General features: G+C 32.7%; 1 protein-coding gene across 3 annotated transcripts in view; it reads left to right on the top strand.

The window, feature by feature from the left end:
- Positions 1–65: 65 nt before the first annotated feature.
- Positions 66–22050, top strand: part of LOC117211410 (UBA-like domain-containing protein 2) — an 87957-nt gene continuing 65972 nt past the window's right edge. Inside the window, exon 1 of one of the 3 annotated variants that reach the window (XM_033455235.1) lies at positions 66–408. In XM_033455235.1, coding sequence (XP_033311126.1) covers positions 301–408 — 108 coding nt within the window. In that variant the 5' untranslated portion in view covers positions 66–300. The remainder of the gene's footprint in view (positions 409–22050) is intronic. The other 2 variants (XM_033455238.1, XM_033455234.1) reach the window with 2 other exon arrangements.

Raw genomic sequence — 22050 nt, 5'->3', positions numbered from 1 at the left:
GCTCCCAAACACACGGGAGGCAGCACGCTGACTCTTGAATAGCTGCTAGTGACGTCACAGCATCCTCGTCTCTTACGTTTCGCAACCCGCGGTGCCCGTCAGCCGTCTGCGATGAGTTTAGTTTTCAAAACAAGACTCTGGTTGCCGCTCGTAGGCCGCACTCGCGTTTAAACGAAAAGCTCGAGAGAGCCGGAGTCAAAACCTGCTAACACGGAAGGCTGTACCGTAGCATAGTGTCTCGCGAGCGGTCTTCTTTTCTTTCGGTATTTCCCGTCTTCTGGTTTAAAACGTGACGAAAAAATGGACACCCTACGCGAGCAGGTGATGATCAATCAATTTGTGCTGGCTGCAGGTTGTGCCAGAGAGCAAGCGAAACAGTTGCTACAAGCGGCACATTGGCAATTTGAGGTAAGGGAACCAGCTTCCGCATCATTTTTACGAGAAACATTCTGAACTTCACCATATTTATGCCCATCGCGGCTCGATACTTCCTACGTAAACAAAGCAGCGAAAATGGCCGACCGTACAAGCGGTACTAACGTTCATTTCATCCGTAACTATTACGTATTAACATGCATTCGATTAAAAATGTCGATCGAATCTGATCGAACGATGCTCCGTTGTTGACTCTCGCGTATCGTCGCGTTAACATTTGTTCAATAATACACAAGGATCAGCGAGTGGAGTGAGTCAGTGAGCACATTTACTATCACACAGGATGAAGCCCATTCATAAAAATCATACGATGTTGCTAAGAGGTTTTGTTCGTTATTGTTGTGATGAGATTGCTCTGAAACCCTGTCAAGGTTATGCGCACGATATTTTTAGGTTAACTGACTATAATTCGAATTTTTTTCGTGAGTGTAACAAAATTTATGTAAACGGGAGCCAATAAATATCAGCCTCCAGATATACATAAGCAATGATTTTACAATTTTCAAAGAGTTTATTATGGAGAAAACAATTTGTAATTTTGAAGTCGCAAATTAGTTACAAATATAGTTAAAAATGAAATTATTGCTATATTGAAAGTTACATGGTGTTATAGAGGGTTAACGCTTTTCTAATATGTTTGTTTGTTTTCATTTACGGATGTACGCTATCGTAAACTGTATTCAGGTACGAATCTAGTTTTAGACTTGGCTTTTATTCATTGAACATCGTTGCAACCGCGCATTCATCATACGTAAAGTTTTCGCTGGTTTAAAATAGGGTCATGTATCTATATCACACTCGATTTCTTCAAACCGACTCTGTAAACGGACTTGGCCATTAACAATGAGAACAATGCTGACATCGCGTGTGGCGATCGCGAACAATAATTATCTTTTCAGTACAACCTTTCCAGGTCTATCGATTTACGAGCTATTCGTTTGTACTAAAAGCCTCCTTCGATTTATGGAAATTAGATCACATTTAACCTATCTATGCATTTACTATGTATATGCTTTGTATACTGTGTTAACGACCTTTATACGTAAGGTTTACAAGCATAACGCAACCTATATGTATTTTAACTGTAAATATACTTGTAGATTAATTCTTTCGTTGTTCGTTGCAATAAAGAATCTACATTAACTTTCATGTGGTATATAGATATAACATAAATATAGGGTGTCCCAATATCGATGGTACAAATAAGATGGGGGTGATTCTACTCCAGATTTTACCGGGCAACCTTTGTCAGTGTGCTGTGTGAGCATAGCGAGTAAAAATATTTTATACAAATATAAATATTTCGAAGCTTTTGTACTGCGAGGAAGTTTATATGTTGAAGAAAATATTAAAAAATCATTCTTAATATTCACGTGGTCTCGTACCAATTTTATATTAAAATTTTTCTTAAAAATTTTGACGATTAATTCTTTTGGATATAATAATTTTATTATTTAAGAATCTTCTATTTATTACACATGTTTTATTTTTTTAAATAAATTACGTAATACATTTGTAAAATGTAATATCAATTCGCAAAAATACGAAATATCAAGGAAACATAAAGAGAAGAATAAGTTGATATTAAATGTAATCATTATCTATTAATAGTCGGTTTTAAAATATTCACTATTTGTATGTGTGTACGATTGTCAGAGCTGAAAAATTGTATATATTTATTACCGTACGAAGTTCGTTTTAATTTTGTTTCATCTCAATAAATGAGACACCAATTCTACCAATCAGTTTATCGCACGTATTAATCCCTATTTGACATACATTTTCTTCCAAAGTTCTTTACGTATTGAAATAAAAAATCGTGTATGATTCGAAGATGAAAATATCACAGCAGGCGGAAACTGATTATTATTCCCTTCCATTTTGAATTTTTATATCCTAACCTTGCTGTTTGTTCAACAAATAAAAAGAATTAATATCTCGAGAAGAATTTTAACATAAAATTGAAATGAAAAATCATACGTATTAACAATGATTTTTTTTTTACCTGACTGGAAATAAACTCAACCTGTTAAATTGAAAAATGTAAATCTGTTAAACATAGCTGATAAGTCGACGAACTTTTCTAGGAGCCAAAGATATATTTTTTAAGGTAAGAAATATTGTAATATCTTCAATTCCTGTATTATTACGACGAGGGATATTTTGAAAATTTTTAGGTGGATGGAAAACACACACGTTTAGTTTCAAAACAAAAAAAATAGACAATTTTAATAACATGAGTTTGATTAACAATAAACTGAATTTTAAAATTGCTTCCACGTTCCTTGTAGTTTACATATACGTATTTAATTCCAAAATCAACAAAAAAAAAGTAGATTTTGTTATATGAATTTTGAATAATAAGATTAGAGAATAATGGAATTTTGTAATTGCTTCGTTATAAAATACCAAAAATGTGTCTTATCATTTATTATTTATGATTCTGTAGGCTTTCTGTAATTGTTTTCTATAGTTTTCATGTACATATTTAATCCGAAAATAAAAAAGAGATTTTACAACATGACATTTGAATAATAATTTTGATTTCGCTCCATCGCAGAACACCGAAAATGTGACTCGCCATGTATTTTTCCAGTGACTTTCGTTTATATTTATAGAACATATGGACGTCAATTGTCACGGTGATCATCGGTGAGCTACGTTTACTAAATTTTTTAGAATTTTAATTAATTAATAAATTTTAATTTTCAATAGAATAAAATAAATTTCATGGCCTAACAATATGTTCAACAATGTAACATTGTTAGGAAAAACCTGCACAAGCATAATATAATATTTTGCAAAAATTAATTTTTATGGTGTAGTAAGTATATTTTAATCTGTTGCGGCTGCCAGGACAAAATATATAAAATTTGCGTGCTATTCGTCGTATTAACCGGAAAAATCTAGAACACCATGTATATTACTACAGCATTATATCTTATTTAGCATCAATTGTCTATTACCCTTCATCCGCGTTCTAGCGGTACGGATTAATATGACTTGTGTTTTAAGGTTACACAATTATTCTCGATAATAGAGAAATCTGATAAAAATGATACTCGGTGAATCCATCGTTGTAAATTTTGCGGGATTAAGGAAAAACTTTATAGTATGTTTTGACGAGACAAGATAGAAAAGATGCCTGTATACTTTGATAATGTAAAACATGCTGTCAATATCTCGTTGTGTTTAGTTGGTGCGTTTCTCATACTTTCACACGATCAATATATAATACGAGGAAGTACGATAGGATAGACTTTCAGCAATTAGTATCTTATCCGTAGTGAGCATTAGCAGAGTACTTCTTTGCTAAAAGCTTTCTGCATTTCAGATCCATTTAACGTTAGAATCTCGTGAATTTTATTCTTCTTGTTGTCAGTAATTTTAACCGATTTTCTTGATTTTAAACGCGCGTGTTTTTGTTAAATATCGCGCTCGATGTTTTGTTTTCGATAGTTCTTAATTAATTAACACTTTAAAATGTCGTGTATAGTGGAAGTACGTATTCATGCTTTTTAAATTTTATCTTATTTATTTGTCAGTATATTTGTATAATCTACTATCATACCGTTGTACTATTATTAAATAATTTATTTATTACCTAATTCTGATTTTATACAGAGAGACAAAAGCTATTCGTGTTTCTTTCATAAGCAAACAAAATAATATTAATAATTATCTATTAACTATGATATATATATATATATAATGACAATTAACTATTATAAATAATTGATGTAACTGTAAATAGTCAATTTAAAACATTCCCAGTTATAGAAGAGTAACTATTTTTTTTTTATTGAAGTATCGAATGAACAGTATGAATAATAAATCATTTTCAGTTACATAATTTTCAGGGATTGAAATAATAAATGAGCCTTATTTAGAATTGCATATGTAGAAAGTTTATATTAAATTACAAGAAAAATGACTATATGTTAATAAGGAGAACCTACGATAAAATATATGGATACAATGTGCTTTTTAATTTGCATTATACACAAATAAAAATTTGTCCATAATTGTTTTATAATCTCTTAATTCTCCAAAACTTCTTAACAAACCAGAATATTGCATGCTTATGAGGAAAGAAATTACTATATATGTTAATTACAGCTTTTTCATTTTAATTTGGATGTGTGTAATAATACTATACCAATCAAATATAATGTAACAATAATAAACATATAAAATAAACCTAAGAAAGAACATAAATTACATACATGTGTATATGGACACATAACTTCAGAGTTACACAGTATTATAAAGAGCCATACGAAATTTTTATATTACTTATACATAATATTTCTGCAAAAATAAGAACAGTCATTGAACATCAGAAACGTAAGGCCAAGAATATCAAAACAATACAGAAGACAAAAATGAAAACAGTCAGAATGACTAGCATCCAGGGTTATTATTTTCTAGTTGATATTTTATCTCTTTACAAGAAGAGAAATTTTAGTACAAAACCAATTGCTAATTGGCGATAAAATGGTGAAGATATAGAATGAAATGTTTTTACAGGAAATTCTGTTTTCAAAAAATTGACTTCAAATATTTAACTGCTAAATGCTACCGGATATTGCTATGTCGTAACATCTTAACTTATATTTGTTTTTCTACTACGTACATATTGAGTAACCGAGGACATACGATGAAGCAGGACATTGATAGAGAATAAATTTTATTATTTTCGAAACTGTTCCTCGCACTGTTAAATACACAACTGCATCCTTCGAATTAAATTGTTATGAAATGAAATTTCCCTTCTTACAAAGTAATAAAATTTCTTATCATCTTTTATTGCATGTTCTCCATTATCCGATAGAATAAACTTAAACACAAGTAAAATACCGGTTTACAACGGGATTAAATGACACTTATCAGACAATTATTTAAAGCCAATTTTCTCGTAAATGACGTCTGGTATGGAAAAATTCACTTTTATATTTCGAGCTTGAAATTTATTCTTGTAAAATCATTCTTTTTGTAACAAATAATTGCTATACTATACTGTAAATATATACTTTATGTAACAATTCCAAAAAGCTTTTTGTGATTATATGACAAACGTAAATAATTTATGAAATCAGCAGAATTATCTAGTTATCATATCTAAAATCTGACTGTGTCAGGTAATTAGATTCTTTATTATTAATGACTTTGGTTTCAGTTAGGTTTTATTATATGGTTTGGGTTATTATATGACAAAAGCAAATAATCTATAATATTATATAGCATGAATTATCGACTGACAATATTTCAAATTTGATCATGCTGTAATGACATTTTTTTTATTATATCTGATTTTGGTTTAAATATGATAAGATAATAAAATACAATAATACACGAAATGTAGATAAATGAATATATAGATAACTGCACAACTATTGTATATCCATTTTTAGCAGTTTTGGTAATGTACGATTAAGTAAATATTTTGTACGTTGTTTCTATCTTTATCAGAGCCATTATAAAATTGTGCATCGCAAATTGCAAATCGTGCATTCATCCTTTTCAGGATCACATAAAATGACAGTGGCGGATCATGATTGCTGAAAATATCTCTATACTAAATACAACAAAGAGAAATGTTATTTTTGACAAATTTAAGAAGTAAACATACAATCCTTACGCAACGTAAAAAAGCAGTCAGGAACTATTTGTTGCGTATAAAAATTCCACAAGTTACACAAATAACGAACAAACGATATTTGTGCAGTTATCTATCGATACGGACGCTTTTTAAAAATCACACCACGTTACAGAATGTTACGAATAAAACAGTGTGAAAGTGATATCACCAACATCGAAACCGCGAAGAAAAGCTATGGTTTGTCAGCAGACTTTTGCAATTTACCATAAGACGCGGCACCAAATTGATCGGTAGTTGATTGCGAGATCGAATCGATTGTTTAGCGCTATGTTTACTAAACGATTGCAACACGATATTAGACGTCAAATTGTAATCCTCGGTCGTCGCTTGGAACGCGTGCTTTCGTAAGAATCGCGCAGGATTGCTAATATTTAATGTCATTCCGTTACTATTATATCGTTACGTCATCTTGTGAAAATAACCATCGCATCATTTAAAATAAACACAGCCAGCCTGTTACGTTCATCCCTGTTCATAAGTATTGGGACACTTGCTGATCCAAAACACACTGTGAAAATACACGGTGGCTTATAAAAGTATTTTAACGCTTACCATCGAAAATTTACACGCATACAGGTTGTCTCAGCTGATGTTGACGTCATTGTCATGATCCGTAGCAAAAAATGTTTCAGATAAGACTTGAATCGTTCTAAGGCAGGTATATTCTGATGTTATTAGTTTTTCTGTATGTTGCAACATAAATATCATGTTATGAAGGTCAATTTTTTTTTTTATTTTAGTGGAATTTGGGAAATTGATAAACATAAGATCTAGGAACCTGGTGTCCTAGAAATCATGGCGATAGCAATAAGGCGATTCTACGTGAAAAAACAAGTCGAAAATATAGTTTTATTTTTATTATAGTTTTCGAGAAAATCGACCTTGAAGATTTCTCAAATATACTTGAATTTGACTAATTCCAGGCAATTTTTGGCACATATTTACTGAAATGGAGGATTTTTTACGGATATGTACATATATTCAAATTATTCCCAAAACGTGCGAAACTGTTTTCACTAATTAGAACGTTCCGCGTACGTTTCCGATTAGTCGCTGGAATATTCGGCCAAGGTGACTTACTGCGTCTCGTCTTAAAACCGCATTGGCGCTGGTAAAATCGACACCGAGGGTGTCGGAAAACTAAAGAATACTAAAACTTGAGAATACTAAAAACACGTAAAAAATAATTTCTTTCACAGGAAAATTTGATATTGCATTTATGAGAAACTCAAATGCGCGCGAAGACCAAAGGTGGTAAACATAAGTTACGTCTCCTCCTGGCTTTTATAAAGGAGCAATCTTACAAGTCAATATGTTGTCAACCAATTCCGCGTCGAAATTATTTCTTCGTTTGATTTTGCGATGAAACGTGTGTTTTTGTCACTGTCTTGAAAATTCAAAAGATATAAATAACATTAGTTGCGCAGAGTAATGTGCAATGATCATTATATTTGTTATTTATTATGCGATATCATAATTAGGCCAATCTTACTAATCCTATTACCGATATAATGTATCTACTAAATCAATATTATTTATTTATTTCACAATACCGTGAATTTACCAGCTATTTTCAAAAGGCTGATATCGTTAAATCTATCAGATTACTGATATCTTTAACCATTATATAAACATAGTAGAATTTTTTAACTATTAAATAACATGTAAGTCAGAAAATCAGCAAAATATATGTCCTTATCATATTTTTCCCGCGTAATCTTCACGTGAAATGTAAATAAAGGAATCGAAAGAATCAATTAAAAGTATGTAACAGGAAATATTATATCACTACGATTATCTGCAATATCAACAACAAATCGTGATAAAATACGAAGGTTTGCTTCCTCTGCCACAAAAGATGTTTGATATATCTTCCTTTTATTTGAACAAAACATTCACATATTTAAATTATGAATCAATATACATAACATAATATTTAAATATTCTTACCTTGTCCCACTAGTTATAACTCAATTATAATGTTTGTCGTAGGCAAATATATTGAGTACAATATAACGTACACCGACAAGGAGATGTAACATCACATTTTGAACTAAAAGTATTTATTTTAGTGAACATACGTGAATATTATTCTGTTGAATTACGAAGAAAGAAAATATCTGTTGAACAACCAACTTGTAGCACACGATAGCCATAGATTGTTGTTCGTTGATAAATATAAGAACAAAATGCACGCTGTGATTTTTGCATCGATCTTTGCTTAGGATCATATTATGACATTTTATTTTCATGGTAAATTTAATACGATTATACGAATATTTAATACAATTTTAAATTTAACATTGATAACTTCAAAGATTACTAACTCGTTATGAAAGTGGTTTTCCTCATCAAAGTAATTCTTTTACTATCAATACTCGTATCAAGGAACATTGATAATGACAAAAAAGTAGAAAATTTAAACTTCATAATATAATATTATTGCTTATTTTTCCCTTGTCAAAGCAACTTTTATGTGAAATAGAATGAAACATAAATTTAGACCGAGAATTTTCATATTATTTTATATTTTTATGCACGGACTTAAAATACGTGGATTTTTGTATCTTTAAATTTCACATAAATGCGCAAGAAATTGCAGTCTAACCATATACTTTTATAGCTTGCTATACAGCACGTTTTCTTTTATCTTGCATTCGTAAATATCTTACAACTCCTTGGTTAGTTTTGCTTATATAAAGAATTATGTCAGACTAAAGCTAGTTGATTCAGACAACCGAATATTGTGATTCAAGATTTTTTCTTTTTTCAAGGTAATCTTTTTCAGCTTCTCAAGCTTGTCATCATTTTTTAAAGTAGCATTTTAATGTAGTTGCATATATTATACACCGATCAATGCATCTTCATACCGCACATTTCCATGCAACAAGTTTTACAAAATTAAAATTGAAATACTATTTAAGTTAACCATTTTCAGACGCTAATACTTTAATATCCTTTTATAAAAAATAAAACAATCACGTTGGCTGGCTTGAAAAATATATACAAACCCAGTTGTAAGAAATGATAATAATTTTGTGAAATTTGGAACAAACAGGCATTGGAGGAAAATGTTCATAAATCATGCTTGTTGTTCTAAATTCTAAACTAACTAACTTTGTCATATCGATAAAAGGTATTAAGATATTAACGAATTCAAGATAAACAAAACACCTTGTATATCGATGTTTCATTTACAACATTTACTACGTTTCATTTAACAGAGCATTGTATTTCATTCACTACGTTTTGTTTAGCGTTTTATTTAGGGCGTTCTAATTTATTGTCTTTTTTCGTTGAATAAAAATAAGATATTCACAACTACATGTAGAAAGATACGAAAAAGCTTGTTTCATATTTTTTTACAATCGTTATCTTTTCTATAAATGAGGATACATTGATTTATTCCCTGTGTAAAATATTAAGACATTTGGAAGATAAGATCAATAAGTAAGATTTAAAGAATACTTCAACATTAGTGTTGAGAACTTTGCATATGAAAGACAAGCAAAGGAACACTTGTGTTTGTACGTTTCTCATTTTTCGTACGGTAAATTTCATGAAATTAAAATTGAGATATGTCTTGAATTTCCGCGACATTTTTGTATAGGGAATAAAAGAACGCATCAGCTAGTACATAAAAAAAACATGGCCTTTAAAAAAAAACGTAAACATTTCTACAAATATGTTTCGCATCATAACATGCGTCTCTTCGAGCCAAATAATTCATTGCTTTAAGCATCTCCTCGTCTCATTAAAAGTAACGAGGATATTGCTTTGTAACAGAATTACTGAGACACCTTGTATATTCAAGTGTAGGTGACTTTTTATTTATACGTAATAGAACAAGAAAGAAAGCTTTCTGGTCGAAATACTCGAATAGTAACTATAATGCACCTGAACAGAATGGAATACTCGTAATAGTTGATGCTGCGTTGTCTTGACAGAGAATACAGAGAAATAAGAGGAGAGAGAATTCAGTCTGTTCGTTGAATTCAGTCTGAAAACTTTCTCTGCTCGGCTGCTAACGCGTTTAACAACAGATTACGACACGGGTTCTAATGAGTACTGGCAAGTTTCTGTACGTTACCCTGGTCGGTACCTTTCCAGTCTCTCTCTCTCTCTCTCTCTCTTTCTGTCTGTCCGTCTCTCTTATTTTCTGCCTCCTTTCTTTTGCTATCTCGTCTATGCCGGTATAAATACACAATAGACGAAGTGCTTTCACGATTATCCAATAAGTTTATGCATGTCTGGATATTTTTAATTAGTTCACCCTCCGTAATTATTTATAGAATTTTCTTTATTTATGAGAGAATAAAATTATAATTGAATAATCAATCATTTCATATATACCTGATTCTTTCAGGATTGTTGATTCATAATGATCCAAGTTAAACGTGTTTTGTCTAGAATTCCGTGAATACAGTGAATTAAAATAATTCAGTGTACGTTATTATTACATATAATTTGTTTACGTATAATAATAATTATTATTATTATATATTACTTATAATTCAGTGTATATATGCATAAATATTAAAATACGAAAAAAATAATAATTTTAAACGATAATGTGTGAATAAACCCAGATAAGTAAAATATACAGTGTGTTTCGTTTACATTGCATTGCATAATATCTTTACTTTAATACTTCAGTCGATACAAAAAATTGCGTTGGAGGAAAACTGGTCGTGTAGAATGACGAATATTATAATTTATGAGTTTTCCCTCTCAAAGTCATACTTTTCAAGGTCGTTGACATTTTTTCCTTCAATTGAACTACATATTTTTGGCAATTACACAACTTAGTAACTTTCCTCAATTTTGATTATTTTACTTTAGTCTTCTTCTTATGATACAAGAAAACATTTTGACGAATGAATGACTTTTTGGCTCGCTCCACTTTTAATATTCAAAGTTTATGAAAACAGTTACATTATCAGGTTAGATTTGTCGACTCTTTTCGCCGCAAAGAATATTTTAAACGATAGAAGTGCTTTCGTTTGTCCGTACTCGTTTAAATAAACGTGGCCCTTATCAAATTTTTCGCCTTTTTAGATAATAAATGCATTCTATTTGTACTGTAGGTGCTTCGTGTTGAAGCTAACTGGAACATAACGGTACAGCACGAGTGTTTTAATTTAACTTAGAATAATTGAAGACATTGTACGGAGTTTTACAGATTTTTTTAAAGATTATTAACCACTAAAAAACATTAACCACAGGAACATTTTAAAACCTACGATGGTTACGTTTACACAATAAAGGCTAGTAATAAGAGGCAAGACTCCCGATATAGTGAAACATCGTGAAAAATAATCTACAGTGATTCAAAAAAATATTCGAGCACTTACCACAACAAACTTTCATGAATAGGTTATGCGCATTATAGGAAAATTTTCATTTATTTCATTAGCACTGTAATAAAACACAGCTATCGTAATTATGATAGCCAAATTTGCAACCGATTCAAAAATGTATATAAAAGTTAGAAAACATTTATTGAAAGCATACGCTTAGTGAAAAATTAGTATACGACGTGAAGTAGTTTTAAACATACAATTAGTGCTGCAGATGATCTCACTACATATTGTGACTTATTAATAAAACGAATGATATAATCAACTGTACAATATCTTGATGATGTTTGCGAAGTGTATGCGTTCGACAAATATCTTGTAACTTCTCTACATATTTTTACATTCGTTTCACTAATATAATCATAATACAATCGCGTCTTGTCACGGTGCTAATGACATTTCGAAATATCTCGTATGATATAAGCATAAAACTAAAAATTCCAAGAGTGTTCTAACACTTTCGTGTGCCACTATATGCCAAAATACAGTATTCGACTTGTCATGGAATGAAAATTAATTATTCCCATAGAAAACAACTATTCTTATGATATTCGTAATTTCAATCGTAATTTGAAGAAACCCGTGTAAATCAATCTCATGTCGTAGCCGGCAGACAAAAAATGAATAAAAAAATATATATATTTAAGTAGTTGAAGTCTTCTGCTACTGTATATTAAATTATTAACTATCGTTAAAAAAATTGAAATGCCTGAAACAGGTATTCAAAAGAATATACAATAGCTACGAGACGTATTTATATACACGTACCTTAATTTCGTTTTGTAATTTCGTTAATTTCCTAAAGTTCGTTTGCGTAGCATTACATTTTTGCAATCACGTGCAAATGCTACTAAACGATACGAAATTTGTTACAGTCGGCTCCAATTAATTGGTATACAAACCCAGTAATAAATGCGATGCTATTCGTAGTACACCACAATAGACTACCATACTTTTCGTAGTCACCGTACATTGTAAACGAACAAAGCTCGTTTTTATTCCAACCTGTTCGATCGTAAAATCAAGAAATCTGAAATCCATCATTTCGTCGTGTTTGCTGGCTCGGTTGTTACGTGACGCTCACTGTACGTACCACTCCTTTCGTTTCATCCAGGAACGGTTAATTTTAGCATCGAACGCTAAGTGCCATTAGGATATAATTGCACGGCCGACGCGCGACGAATAATAGAAATAAGACTATTGTTACCATTATCGCGGTACCAATCGTCAAGCTATGCTGTTTTATCGAGAGATCCTTTTCAGAGGCCGGCTTTCAAGCTAGAAGAGCAGTAAGATTACGACGCGACGATCCCATTGCGGTGACATCTGGCATAGTCCATCTGTTCTGTTTTTGTCGCCATCAGTGTCTCTCATCGTTAACAAACCTGTATATACATACCTTCGTTTCGCTATTCCACGAAGGTCAAACAAAATCGACTGTGACGATTCAACCGACCTGTTCCCATTCTTTTTTTTTCTTCTTTTTTCTTCGATAATTTATGTGTGTCGTTGGTTCATGGAATGAATCGAGGAAGACGAGGAATTTATTTTCGCGTCTGACGTTGTCCAGAGATTTCTGAAACTGTTTGAGCGTGTTTTACGCGCATTGAGTACCCGCGAAATATCAAAACAATGCCAGATATATCTGAGGAGCTTGAAAAATTAACGAGGCACCACCATTGCATGGCTGTGTGCCATTTCTTTTTTACCCGCAAGAATACGCGGCGGCGAAACTTTGTTTGCAAACCGTGCGAGCAGTAACTTGTAAACGATGTTTCTTTCAGAAACTTCCTCTCTTCAAAATGTTCGATTCTACATTTTTCCTTGTACCGTTGTTATATTGCCAAACGTATACAAGTGCTTTTGCTTGCTTTGGAAAAATTGAAGTTATTCTTCATTGAAGCAGAGACACAGTCTTATACAGTGGAATCCCTCAGGACCAAAGCAGTGTCACATAATCAAACTGTACCTATGAGGTGATAAAAACGAAGAAAATTTTTAAAAAACCATGACTAATGCAGAGATAATTCGTTTCGTTCGTTTAATCAACTGTTTGGTATCGACGACCGTGCTAAATGCATTCGACTTCTTCGTTTATGCGAAATACGATTCGCAACGGTTGCTGAAGAATAATCGAGGAACGTGTGCCGATTGATCGGACATATTGGATAATCGGAACTCTATTCTGCATCTATTTATTTTTATTATATCACTTCAATCACAATAATCTATGTACAGTATCTTTTCTTTTTTTTTTGTACTTTTAAGAAACTTTACAATTTGTCCAACAAGGACATGCGGTAAATCGATTTAGCCGATGTGTGGCTGTAATTTTATTCTACATTTTCCGTTTATTTTCACACGTAAACTAACCTGCTGATCAATTATCCTTATTATATTTATCAATTACCTACTTTCGTTTAGTTGGGAATTCAGCAAATCTACGTACACTAGTGGACAAAAGTTTAAGACGACTACCTTTCTCGTAGAATATCGCTCTGTATCCTAAACACCAAACAACCAGTAGCTGCTATTGAAAAATGCTATTGAAATAGTCGCAATCGTTCGCTATTCAGTTTCACTCTACGAAATAAATTTCGACTCATCCGAGAATAAGACTTCTTTTATTATTTAATTCGTACTTTACAATTTGTTCAACTGAACATTCGGTAAATAATAAGACTTTGAACCAAATCTTGTACCGTCCAATGCTCGTGTGCTTCGACGAAAGCAATGCTCAGCTTCGGATTTTTGCGACTGAGTATTGGTTTCTCCCGCGTCTTTCGATGTCAAAATCAGAATGATCGTTTCATTTCAGGATAAACAGTGGTCTTTGCTGTTGTTTCTTTGGTTTATCGTTTCTGTATTATTTCTCTTTTTTCTATACTCATAGGTACCATGATAGCGCCTGCTTACAAACTGTGGCAATACTCAGATCTATTTTTCAAATGTATTTTTCTTGTTGCGAGGTAATGTTATAATTTTTCTATCTTCTTAGCGCAGATCGCTGGCTTTACTCGCGATTTTCACTTGAATCCAGCGATTGTTACTATAAATGTAGTATGTCGTGCCAGATAGCTTTATCATCGTTCGATTAATTCGATGCACCACTGAATTCGAACGTTCGTCCTAAAGTAATGTCAGCGAGTACAGCATCGAATCGTTTCATATTTGTCCTCTCGAATATCGTTTGTGTTTTAAAAGTCTCGTAGCTGTTCGTAGATAAAGCGCGAGTGTCATGTAGTTGCAAGGACAACTACGAAATGTTGATTATTTATTATCTTAGTATAATACATATATGTATATAGTACGATAATCTAGCAGATAAGTAACTGTCTTAAACTCTTGTCCGCTACTGGATATACATACATCGCAAAATTTCAAACTCAATTTTCTCAAAAGCAAAGCCACCGACATAATTTTCTTATTCTTGATTTTCGTCCCATTTTGCGTCATGGGATCTTCTTGGCTTTTCCACGAATTACGGACCTTTGACACAACATGAGGCGTCCACGGAAAAAGGAGTAATATCAATTTTAACGAGTTTCGAGTTTAACATATTTTTCGTGTTCTCTTGCGTGTGTGCTTTTTATCGCTGACCATGTCTTATTAATTAATAAACAATTTTCTGAGTATTACAGTAGTTGTAAGAAATTAAGGTGTTCAACGTATTTTTTATTTTTTACAATTTAATGTTATATTTTTTGTTATTATTTAATTTGTACTTTACAATTTGTCCAGTTGGACATTTGGTAAATTTTTCTAGCTTAACACGTTGACGACCGCGCGTGTTTTCGATGAAATCTCCTTCAGGCCACGAGTGTGGTATAGATTATTTCGACCAAATGGTTTCTTATGCCACCACAATTAAAAGAGGAATCAAATGGTACCGAAAACTTGGCATTCAACTCCTTCTGGGAATTTTTGTTGTAAACGCTTTGACGGTTTACAAAATTGCAACAAGGAAGGATGTAAATATTAGGAGATTTAGAGAATTATTAATTGGAAAATTATTAGGGTTGTCTGAAAATACAAAAAATCCTTGTCTTCGACGGAATCAGCATAATATCGCCGTTCGGTAAAATGATTTCGGAAGAATCATTACACGCGCACGCAAATTATGTTATGCAGATAAAAGACATTGAACGGACCGATCAAAGACACGAGAGAATTTACAGAAAACAACAACTTATTGTCCAAATTGTTCCGACCAACCTCAGCTTTGTATAGTATGCTTCAAAGTTTTACATTCTAAATAATTTTCTTAAAAGACCATTTTCGTATTACTTTTATAACAATTCAATAGTTTTATTACTTCCTGTGGAATATTTTTTCAAATACCTACGACGATCCTTACGCAAGTAATCAAATAAGCGCCACCGAATATGGGTGACGCTGCCCTATCAGAAACTTTGCTGTCACCCGAATATGGGTGACACTACCCCATCAGGAACTTTGCTGTCACCCTAATATGGGTGACGAGGCAGTCAACGCGTTAATCGCTAAATAACATGTGGATGTCTACCCACAGCGGGATACCATCTATTTTATTTCTTTAGTCACGTCAGTGGGGTGTTTTCTTTTTAGTCTAATGTAGTAATATGTTATATGTGCATTATTTAAAATTAGAAGTAAAAGTTGAGAATGATGCAGTTACGGCATTATATATTGAAAAATACATTTTCGTTCTTCGAGAAATCCTGAAACTCAACGTTCTGCCTTTGCAGAGTCTTCAACAAACAAATCTTTCATCACGCTGCGGTAAACACAGGAAAGAAATAGTTTGCTAGTTTTTAACAGAAGAATCTTCGTAATAATAGATTAACAAACATACAAAAATCGTATTATCTGTTATCTGAATAGGTTAACGTTAAAACACGCGGGATATGTTCCATCAACATTGGTTTTTGTTATGTCGATGCATACGAAATATCGTTTACCAGAAGTTTTCAGCTTGACGGATTATAACCAGCCAATAAATTTCGTCCTATCTTCAATCATTATCAACCATATTATTCTTCCGAGATAACGTACGATGATATATAATGCGTATGTTTAGTTTTTCTGTAAGTAAAATATAATCCAAAAAGATAGAGTAAAAGTTACTTTAGATAAATATTCCTAATCGTAGCATATGCTTTAGTAATTAATTCTATGTTTAAGTAGTTAATTCTTAACCTTTCGATGGCGTCACAAAATCGAGAAGAATTGTTACAAGAATGAATGATTTTATCAGATACAAAAAAATACACATCTTCGTCTGTTCATAAGAAACGAATATTAACAGTCGAGTTAAGGCGATGACTATTAGGATAACTGAAAGTTTATATTCGCTACACGTTATTATCCAATGGTTTGTTCGAGCCTCTCTCGAGCTACATCGTCAAAAAATTAATATTTATTTTTTCTTTTAGCCGTTAGCTTTTCACGGTGAGTAGGAAACAATAATATTTAGAAAGTCAGTTTTTCATTGGCAAGTCGCATAAACGTGCCATTGGTCAGGTGTTACGGAAGACTTTCTATATAAACTTCATTCATCGGCGTGTGGAGAATAATTGATTAAAAAATAGAAAATTTGTAAACCTGGAGAAAATCTCTCGGAATAGTCACAAATACGTACATCGTTAAGGATTCTAAGAATCGTCTCGTCCCTTCTGAAGCGTACAGTTCTGAAGAGTTTCAGAGAATATCCAATTTTTAGATCAAATATCCAGCAAACCATCATGGAAACTAGTTTGATCATAAGTTATGACTCGTAACACATATTGCGACACATGTTGCGCGTGTTATGTAAAACATTTTGAAACTTCATCAGCACCATAGTGCACCACCATTGCCATGATTATATTGGCAAAATTGGAAGCTAGTCTAAAAATATATGTGGAACTTTCAAGATATTTGCTGCAAGCTTATGTTTAGTACGAAATTCTTATACAGTATAAATACAATACATCGAGACTTATCAATGTTGCCGACGTTGGTCTGTTTAAATATCTTTGCCATCTGCACCAAATATCTTGCAACTTTTCAAAACATTTTCTTGTACTTGAACACTGTTTTGATTTTTGAAATCATTTAGATTTTCACCAGTGTAATCGCGATAATTGAGCGTCGATCAATCATTACGATATCAACGCAATTTCAAAATGTTCCGTATAATACGCGTAACACGTTCGTAAAAGACGTTGACGAGTGTACGAATTCTTTCGCGAGAGTATTTTGCATCTGGAATTCGAAAAAATTTACAGAAAGCGTTAATTCATAATCGGTGGATGCAACGAAGCTGACAAAAGCTTTTTCAGTCTGAGCATGACTTTCGGGATAGGAAATTCCTTTTACTGCCTTTTTGCTTCGTTCTTTTCCCGTCAGACGAGCATTTTCAAAATCTTTTCATAATATACATACGTCTGGCTCGGCCCGAAAGTTTCGAACAATAAATCTATTTCAGGTTTTTTGTCGTTACGTGACTCGAACGCAACCCGGTTGAGGCTTATTGGAACACTTTTTTTTATTATTATTATTATTTAATTTGTATTTTACAATTTGTCCAGATGAACATTCAGTAAATTTTTCTACCTTAAATTAGAACACGTGAACGGTTCTACCAAAGCTTTGATAATTTAGAATATCCACGTGGCGGTCGAACGTATCTTTTACCTCGTTTCTCGATCGATCATGGCATTTTCGTACGCAATTGGTATAAGTAATTGTATATTTATTTACATACAAATAGAATTCTTTAGCTTATTATCCATACGTCAGTAACTTTACGCTCTTCTCTTTTGATTTAACCGTAAAGGAGCAGAGCTAGGAGAAAGTTTGGATAGAAAATTTGTCGAATATCGTTTAAGATTTTTAAACGTTGAACGCTGCACACAATTTGAATAAAATAGTATCGTAAATAGGAAGCGAAGCTCGGACGAAGAAAATTAGTAATAGGAATTGCAATTGAAAAAGAATTCTGTCATCAGAAAATATATGAACTTTATCGCATCTTTTCAATGACGAAAGTTAATCTCAAGTTTATTTGTACAGCTGTTTACGTCTGATTTTTGCACGATCAACGAACGTGTATGTAGGTGGAATTCTTTAAAAGTTTGTTGAAAATAATGCGTTGAAGACGTAACTTGTATTTTTTTACGGGAAAATTACGAGTGGGTGTTTGATCTTTTACCTGTCGTTGAAATTGAGACTCACGATTATAGCGGGAAGATTAAATCGAAGTAAATAAGAATAATTTAATAATTAAGCGACTTGGAAGTAAAACGATACAAACGACAAGATCATTAACTCGTGAAAAATAGGGGTAAAATTAAATTCTAATAGAAAAGTCTATGTTCTTCCGTCATCGAACATGTTATTGCACGTGTTTATGCAATTTTGTATTTTTAAACATACAGCAACGAACCTAAATAGAGATTGCTTATAATTGTATGCTAAATACTTATAATTATATGCTATAAATCTTTCACTTTAAACGTCTTGTCTTGTATAGTTTTGCATATTATGTCCATTTTATAGACCTTTGCTCTTTTAAATTATTTATAAATACATAAATATTCGCAATTATACTTATTACTATACTCTTAAAGCGAAAACACTTTACACTAGACTGGATAGATAAGGATCTTTTACGTATTATTTCAATATTCGTTTCTAGAAAAAGAGAGTTTTCTACTGAACTTTTCTACTGAATCCCTTGTATTGTTGGTGCATATTTGTTTTCAATGTTTTGACAGTGCGATCAATACGCGAGTGGGAAGATTCCCAGCACTTTTTACATAATTACTAAAATACTCTTCGTGAAGGATTGTTTGTATCGATCAATATCTGTCAACACATTCATTGCAATTGACGCATATATTGCGTCAATTCACTCGATTATTTATATAATGCTACTGACTTTTTTTTACGTTCCAACAAAATTCATTAAACGGTTGACATATCAGTATGTTTTTTAAAACAATGGTACATTGGAACAATCGTTAGTTGGTACTTAAATGTATCTAATTAGGTATTTAAAAGCATCTTAAAATAATCTATATCGCGATTTATTGTGATCGAGCAATATAAAAAATTAACCGATTCTACAAGAATAATATTTTTTTAATTATTTAATTTGTATTTTACAATTTGTCCAGCTGGACATTCGGTAAATTTTTCTAGCTCAATCGCTAAATAACATGTGGATGGCTATCCCCAGTGGGATATCTCGAGTTCGAGCAGGATATGGAAAAGTCGCTATTGATTCGCACGATTTCTCTTTTCGATTTTATTTCAAATACGCTCTTAAAATATCAGAAATTTATCGTGCTGAAATCAGCGCGATCGAAATATATAAGTTCGAGGATCGCGATACAGGATGATCAGATACTGTTCTGTGATGCGATTAAAAACGAACTCAACTGCAATAGTGTTATATCGTGAATACTTTCTCCACAAAAATCAAAATGTATCGAACGAAAATTAAAGAACCATCACTTTGAGCATTATTTACCAAATGTTCGGCTGGACAAATTGTAAAATATAAATTAGATAATAAAAAAAATACTTTGAGCATCACTTTGCTTCTCTGAGAGAAGACGAACACGGACAATCGTCATTTTTGATCTGTTCGAATATTACGTTTGACGTGACACATTGAAGTAATTTCGAATTTGAAAATCCTATAATTCATAAAACCATACGAAGTACGTATGTTAGTGACAAGAAGAAACGAAACGAAACGTTTCTACCTGTTCAGATAAAAGTCGGGCATAAGGACGAAACGGGTAAAACCTCTAACGTATCAAAGACAAAATACAGCGAACTAAGTGTACATATATATTACTCTTTTTATTTCCTTGTCCTGTATTTTATATTCTTTCATGAACCGTGAATATCAAAAGCGATAAACATCAGCGTTTTTGAAGAACGGTCGTGTTTATGAAAGCGACGCGCGTGATCTTTGCGTGAAAAGCATAAAATTCCAAAAGGAAAGAGAAATAATTTATTTTCCTCGTAGGTTCTGCATCACCACCGAGCAAAATATCGCACAATTGCGTCTTCTTAAATGGAAAATACATGTACAAATGCATACTCCAATTAGTGTAACAAGCATAACGATAACGATCTTCCTGATTGTCTTTAATAGAAGACAATGTATTAAACAGAAGATATATCGTGTACTCGTGGAAAGCTTCCACACAACATAATAATCATCATTTTATCGAATGATCAAACAATTTGACTGTTTGTTATCTTTAACATGGGTTACTCCAATACAGGTTAACATGAACCGTACTCGGTTTAGAGTCGTTCGTGATATCCATTTCTTCTTTTTTTTTTTTTTCAAGGCAAACACAAAGATAAGATTCGTTACTAACGATTTATCGATGCCATTTGCGCGATACAACGATGAAAGTTATAACCATTTTCCGTGTAGCTTGTCGTTGCGTGTTCGTATCTCCGCAGACCATCTATCGAAACGAAAAATACATATGCAAGGGTTAATATTTTAGAAGCGTGCAACGGTGCGACGCTATAGTAGTTAGTTTCGAAGAAAACTCAACGGGAACACGATGGAAATCCGCACGAAAATGCTCGTGTACGATGGATATACAAGAGCAAAAGCGAGCGGCCGCGTCATGGTTTTTCTTGGAAAAAGCAACTTTCAAAGCTTCGCGAAAGCGAGAATGTCGCGTGGCTGCGAGAAACTAGCGAGAATTGTGTGCTAGTTTTCGCGGCAATTGGGTCGGTTGGAAGTGGCTGGGCACATACAGGGAACGGGTGATCCGCGTTCGGTAAACTTTCGCGCGATCGCCCAAAGCACTGATAAAACTGCCCCGTTTCTAGTGCTATCTGTTTTGCAATTTACCGACAATATACGACCACGTTGCCGCGTAACGTACAAAGATAACCTCGATCTACGAGGTGTGACAGAGTGTCGAGAATAATGCGTCCGACAATTTTATTTTAGGAATTGGACAAGTACAGTTTCTCGGTTACGTCTTTTACATATCACGCGTGTTACACGAAACAGTTTGAGATTTCATTAACACTGTGATGACATGCAATTATCGCGATTATATCGGTATAGTTCTAAGCGGTTCTGAAAATGTGCACACAAGTTCCAAGATATTTAGTACAAGTATATTTTGCGCAGATGACGAAAGTATAATGTTTAAACAGACCATCAATTGCGATATCAACGAGTCCTGATATTCAGCCGCATCATTTTTAATATATACTCGTTCTATAAACGTGGCTTAACATTTTGACTACCACGCCGAAATCACATGTTTCGCTCAGGACGCCACGGGAGTATTTTTATTATTCAAAGCATATAATAGCAAAATAATAATAAATTGACGATGTAAGACAACATTCTTCCCCAATGGACCATTTATCTTATTGGTGATCACGCGTGACCACCGTAGCGCCTTGGTAATAGTTGATAGCGACATATTATAACAAGGCTTCGTTTATTTCAACAAACCATTCGCATTCGTTATTTCGTCGTAAGCAAAACGTGCAGAATATATTGTTGAAACGTGTAGAAGATACTAACAAACGGTATTTGCTCATTCTATATATAATAGTAAGGTATGTGCA

Source organism: Bombus bifarius, unplaced genomic scaffold, assembly GCF_011952205.1.
Source record: "Bombus bifarius isolate JDL3187 unplaced genomic scaffold, Bbif_JDL3187 scf7180000008233, whole genome shotgun sequence".
NCBI lineage: Eukaryota > Metazoa > Arthropoda > Insecta > Hymenoptera > Apidae > Bombus > Bombus bifarius.
This window is presented reverse-complemented; position numbering and strand designations above follow the sequence as displayed.